General features: G+C 33.3%; 1 protein-coding gene across 2 annotated transcripts in view; it reads left to right on the top strand.

The window, feature by feature from the left end:
• The first annotated feature begins 1,304 nt into the window (after positions 1-1,304).
• LOC126889519 (serine/threonine-protein kinase tricornered) overlaps positions 1,305-6,699 on the top strand; it is a 675,111-nt gene continuing 669,716 nt past the window's right edge. For both annotated transcript variants that reach the window (XR_007700061.1, XM_050657859.1), the window contains exon 1: positions 1,305-1,768. Coding sequence is in view for 1 of the 2 variants with exons in the window: in XM_050657859.1 (XP_050513816.1) it covers positions 1,615-1,768 (154 nt within the window). In the remaining variant the exon portion in view is untranslated. The remainder of the gene's footprint in view (positions 1,769-6,699) is intronic.

The raw sequence follows: 6,699 nt of genomic DNA, 5'->3' as shown, positions 1-6,699 counted from the left end.
AAATAGGTTTTCCCCAAAAAGTGCTTAATTTTTTGGATATTTCACGTCGAAATATTCTATTTGAAATTTGGTGAATATGAATATATTTTTCATTGGCTATAACTCTGGTTCTACGAGATCCAGAGACCTAACGCGTACACTATTTTTTTTACTTTTTTATGTGCTATATTTTTGCTAAGAACGTTTTTCTCGACCAAATACTTACTTTTTGAGTTATTTGCGAAAAACCGTCCAAAAATGTGGTTATTTTGTTGAAAAATGAACATATTCACTCGCAAATAACTCGAAAAGTGTTGACTTGGCGAAAAAGCTCTATAGAACAAAAGTTACTTAAAATTAGTCAGAGTACCCATTTCTGGACTTATTTTGGACATAAATTTTTTAACCCCCAAGAGGGGGTGAAAGTCACCCCCAGGGCAAAAGCACACATCGGCACAATATCACTTTTTTTCTTTGACATGTAAGCTATACGTATGCCAAATTCCATGTCAAACCAAGCGGTTCTTTAAAATTTAGAGCAAAAACCGTGAAAGAATGGACTAACATGGATGAGCTCGGTGTAGGTCGCGATCGCTACATCGATGTCAAAACAAACCTTCAGTTTCTTATGAGATCGCACATACCAAGGATGTGTCACCCTTTCACCCTCGCGACCTTGCATCGCGGTTTACAGCGATGTCGATGCCAAAACAGGATACTGAAAGTATCTTCGGTATGTTCTGCCCGTCATCGATGTAAACCTCGACCGCGATCGCGACCTACACCGCGCTCATCCATGTATCTTCGGCATGTTTTTACCCTAATGCACTTAAGGTAAAATCGGCGCGATCGTCTCACACCGTGACAATCTTGTTAAGAACAAAACTTAAAATTCATGTTATTTAAATTTTGTTATTAAATTTTTAAGGTATAGTAACGCTTGATACAATTTTCACCCTTCTTTTTTGCGTATACAACAGTTTGGTTCACCACTTTGTGTTTTGACCCGAAACCCTTGTTTACATTATGATCTCTCCAATGCCGTTCAATCTTGTACGTTCTGAATTTATTGAGTTTGACCTAGGTTATGGTTTTGCATAAATCCTTAATTAAAATCTATTTTGATAAATCCTTAATAGACTAGAACCAGTCAGCTTCACACTGAAATGTCAATTACTCGCAATAAATCACACCTGAGCGCTGCAGCGGCCACCCCGTAAAATGGCGCGTGTTCTAGTAAAAGAGTGAGAGAATGGAACAAGGTACCGCTAGCTAATCCACCTAACTATATTACCAAACCAAAACACTAGCGAGCAGTTAGTCGTCGTCGAGTCAATTCAGTTTTAGCAACATTTACACGGCGGTAGTTAGGAGGCAAGCGCTCGAAGCGTCGCAATATAGAACGTCAATAACGACGACGACGGATAGCGAGTGCAACAGGTGATTCCGCGTATTTCTGTTAGTTAGCAGCGAGCGAGAAATTACACAACGCGGTGAAAAGGGGAGGTCGCAACACAACGTGTTAATACTTTTCCTTTGAAGGATTCGAACGATTCGTTTTTAGTGCCGTTTCACTTCAAAAATGTTTTAGGAAAAAAAGTGCGTTTAAGTGTCATGTGTGCAGTTTATTGTTGAATGTCCCCTTACAGTAGATACCGGCCTTTACCAGGCCCTGATGGATTGGTTCTGCAAACATCACCCGGGTGTAGACCTTCACCGACCAGTGCTTGCAGATTTTTGCGGTGGATATCCAAATTGAGTCCCCAGCCCGTTAATAAACAAGGATTAGGTTAGTGATTGTTATTATTGCCAAAGTGATATTTATTCGACAATTATTTAGGTAACAAATAACACAGGACAACAAAAAAAAGATGTATAAAACTTTTCTTACAAATTTATGTGAATCCTATGTATTTTTTGGCGCTAAAAAAGAATGTGAAATTATATTTTACGTATCACCCACAGTTTTCCCTTAAGGGGATGGGTACGTATTTTCGGCTGCAATGCTATTCAAATGGGGATTCATTTTTTTCGAATCATGAGAAAACTAATAAGTATTTTTGAAAAATTTAAACGCAGAATGGAAGATTACGTTATAGGGCAGTCAATGAGGGTATTTGGCTCCGAATTCCATCCTACTACATCGATTTACTTGATATTTTCACAGTAAGTAGGGAATAGTTTAAGAAACAAAGTCTACCCTATGCCGACGTGCGCTTGTATCTTGGGGGTGGTTCCCACTCCTTCTCGGGGGTGGAAAATTTTTTGGTTAAAATAAGCACGGAACTTGCTAGATAACCTAATTCTAAGCAAAAACTGTTCTATAATTTTTTTTTGAAAACTTTATACTTTTTGAGTTATTCGTGGTTAAAAATTTACCATTTTCATTGAAAAAACATTAACCCTTTTCGGACGTTTTTTTGCGAATACCTTAAAAACTATGCATCTAACGAAAAAAATTATATAAAATATTTTTGTAGCTTATAAAATAACAAAGAGATTCGTTCCATCATGAATCTTTTAGTTATAATACAAAAAGAGATATGGTAGGTGAGAAAAGTTTGTTTTTTTTGATGCATTCAAATCGGTGTATTCAACTTGAAATGCCAGAGAAACGGACGATTTTAGGTGCATAATGCTGAACATACATTTTGTAGTGCTTGAAAAGACCTTTAAAATGAGCAATATTAAATGTCGATTACATTCAAACTAAGCGACATATGCCGCAAAAAAATTGATGACTAATGTATTTTAAGAAAAATTGAGAAGTGTATTTACCCCCTCATCCATCAGAATTTTTAATACATCGTTTTCCTTCTACAGTACTTTTTATCATAGTGTTATTTCTATGTTCAAAGAATTGGACGGGTTTAAAATGAATGGTTTTTGAAAACAATAAGATCAAATTATCGAGCGCATTTTTAAATTTTATTAAAAATCTTCCTTTTTCTCCATGAAACTCGAAAATGATAAGATAGGTACGAAAAAAAGACACCACACAAAAATGTAAGTTTTTTAGATAATAATTTTGTTTTTGTTTTTCATTACTGTATCTCTTATCATTTTTAAGTTACATGGAGAAAATGAAGATTTTTAAGAAAATTTAAAAATGCACTCTATAATTTGATCTTTTTTTTTTCAAAAACCATTCATTTTAAACCCGTCCAACTTTTTGAACATAGAAATAACACTATAGTAAAAGGTATTGTAGAAGGAAAACTATGTATTTAAATTCTGTTGGATGAGGGGTTAAATACACTTCTCATTTTTTCTTAAAATAAATTAGTCATCAATGTTTTTTGCAGCATACCTATCTCGCTCAGTTTGAACGTAATCGACCTTTTATATTACTCATTTTAAAGGTCTTTTCAAGCACTACAAAAGGTATTGGTAGCATTATACACCTAAATCCGACCGTTTCTCTGTTATTTCAAGTTGAATGCACCGATTTGAGCATGGACCAAAAAAACAAACTCTTTTCATCTACCATATCTCTTTTTCTGTTATAACTAGAAGATTTAAGGACGAACCTATCTCTTTGTTTTTTTATAAGCTACAAAAATGTTTCATACAGTTCTTTTAGTTAGATGCATAGTTTTTAAGGTATTCGCAAAAAACCGTTCGAAAAGGTGTTATGTTTCACTGAAAATAGCTAATTTTCAATCACGAATAACTCAAAAAGTATCGAGTTTTCAAAAAAAAAATATAGAACAGGTTTTGCTTAGAATTAGGTTCTCTAGCCACTTCCGTGTTTATTTTAAGCAAAACATTTTCCACCCCGAGATGGGGTGGGAACCACCCCCAAGATAAAAGCACACATCGGCATAGGGTAGACTTTGAATTAGAAGATAAGTAGAGCTATTTCCAAAATTTCATTAAAATCCATGCAGTAGGATAGAATTCGGAGGTAATATCCTATTCTTGCTCCCATTGACTGGCGTATTATTAGCGAGGGCCGAAAGTCCCTGAGAATTTCTATAATGTTTATTTTAATAAGTTACAGGGATGAAAAACTAAGACAAAAACTTAGTGTGATTTTTAATTTCAAATATCTCATTCAAAATAAACTTAATAATTTAGTCTTTCATTCTGCGTTTAAATTTTTCAAAAATATTTTTTGGTTTTTTCAATGTCCGTGATAATATTTTCCAAATCTATCTTTGTCTTACAACGCACTCAGTCGAATAGAATATTGTCAGTCAGACAGTGGCAATCAGTGACAATTTTAAATATTTGACATGGCATCGAGAATATTTTGAGTTGTTGATTAAATAATATTGATATATAGTGTATTTGATAAATAACTGATTTAAGACGTGAACTTAATAAAAAGTTATTTATTGTGTATTATTTGTGGCTTTGTGGAAGATCCAAGCAGAGAATTTATCAGGATAATATATTCTGTGATCCAAGTATTTTGTTGTTAAAGATGTTCAAAATTGTAAGCGTTCCATAGTAACAATATATTATTAAAAAATCACAAAAAACACTTTTCCTCTTTTCTTGATTGAGTATTAGTTTTTGTTGAAGGTACATATAAATTATTACAATCACTGAATACATAGTTAGTGAAAAAATTGTCACATTTATTAACTGAATTAATAATTTGCAACAATACAAATATGTAACAGTTATCCAAGAACATTCAAAAGCCATCTCTTTAAGTTAATTATGACATTTTCAAGTAGAATGACGTTCTAGTAATGTTTACATATCCATACCAGTGTGAATTTTACTACACGTAATTTGCGTGTAAAGACAGAAAAAAAGTAGGGATAGCCGTAAAATATTTGCGAATTATGTACCGATGGCCTTAATATGACACTGGTTTATTCTACATTATAATATTTTGAAAAAGACAAAATACCCAAATACAATAAAATGATACATTATTGGAATAATACCTTTTATCTAATTCTTATCCTGTAATAGTATAGGTCTGTACAATCATTTTAGGAGTCAATGCTTTTGTATTTTCTTTTTTCTGTAAAACTTCTCAAGTAGCTTTTCTCCTATGCGAGGCACTCTAGTGTTCACGATGAAGTGGCCAACAGTAATCACCCATCATGTTGGTGTTCCAACGTCCCGGTACCGTTTCTACATCACCTTGATATCCTGGTGGAATTGTTCGCCTTGTTCTTTACTGACATCATCCAGATTTTCAGGTAAAAAGTCAAGATGGATACATTTATGCAAAAAGTAGATTTTCAGGCTCATTAGATATCCCAAATCTTTTTAAACTTATCTAATAAATTAGCTACTATAAACTCGTAGTTAGGGTCTTTCACATTACCTAAAAATCTTCCTAATCTACCTGAAAAGATCTTTTTTGGATCTACCAAAGTTTTGTACAAAATGTTCTTCTAGCCAGGTGTTAAAACAAATTTCTTATGGGCCATTGTTTTGTGGACCAGTGTTTATCTCTTGCTCTATTCTATCCCATTCACAAATAAAACATGGAAACTTTGTAAATCCCTTTTGTTGACCAAGTTGCATGCAAACAATTTTTAAATCTCCACAGATCATCCAATTGTGAGCTGAATAGCTGATTTTCTGTAGAATTGTGTGAAGATTTTGATATGTCTCTTTCATATGGACCGAATATAATAAAAATACGTAGGAAGTGAAGCATAAGTGTTCCCATTGTGAAAGAGTACAGTTTTTTAACTTGTTGTTGAAGAGTCTATTAAAAAGCCTCCAATCATCCTTATTATACTCAATATCAAACTCATTCATTAGACCACCAATATCATGACAGTAGACCAAATTCCCTTCCTGGCTAAAAAACTGAGTGAAAGAATGGTGGGTGATACAACATTTTTAATATGATTTTCGGACCCGACACACTACAATACATAGTAATTTAATGAAAAAAGTTATTTTATCATTGGCCTGTGTAATCTAACAATGTATTTGGTATAGACCAGAAGTTCCCAAACTTTTTTCTCTCGTATACCTTGTCATGTTTTTCAATTTTAGATAGATCCTTTGCTATTCACTTTGAAATATTTAAATTTCTAACAGTATTGGAGTACCTATACCCAGGGCCGCCGAGAGGAATGAGCGGGCCCCGGTAAGAAGTGAAGAGCGGGCCCCCGGGAAGAAGTGAAGAGTAAAAATAATTGTTTAATTTGTATACAAATAAAATTATCAATAATACTAAGAAACATAGAGCGAGTGTGGGGCCATATGGCTAAATATGGATAAGAAACATTTCAAATATAAATTTTATTAAGTTTTGATTATATTTATAATAGCAAACATATTTATAATACAGGTGCTTTTCAAGTTTTCTACTTGGCAAAGATGTCTATAATTTTCGAAATGGCATCATTTTACCAAATCATTCTCAATGCACAAGTTGCTAGGCCAGTTAACCGATCCTGTTTCATTGTAGCTCTTATAGTATTTTTTATACGAGAACGTCAACAAAAGCATCTTTTTCTTCTGCGACTGTCACGGGTAATGTGCAAAATAATATTCTTTTAACGCAATAACGAAGTCGAAGCTTAAAAAATAATGAATCCAATTTGAGATGTTCAATTTTATTAAGTAAATCTATTGGGGAAATTTGATATTCACCAATATTATCCTTGTATATCACTTTCAAATGAAAAATGTCATAATAATATGTATATCAATTATTATTCTTCACTTTTCTTCCAAATGGACGAAGAAGTATTGGCAGACCAAGAAAAAGATGGTGCGATAATTTAAACA

The sequence above is a fragment of the Diabrotica virgifera genome, chromosome 8, assembly GCF_917563875.1.
Source record: "Diabrotica virgifera virgifera chromosome 8, PGI_DIABVI_V3a".
NCBI lineage: Eukaryota > Metazoa > Arthropoda > Insecta > Coleoptera > Chrysomelidae > Diabrotica > Diabrotica virgifera.
This window is presented reverse-complemented; position numbering and strand designations above follow the sequence as displayed.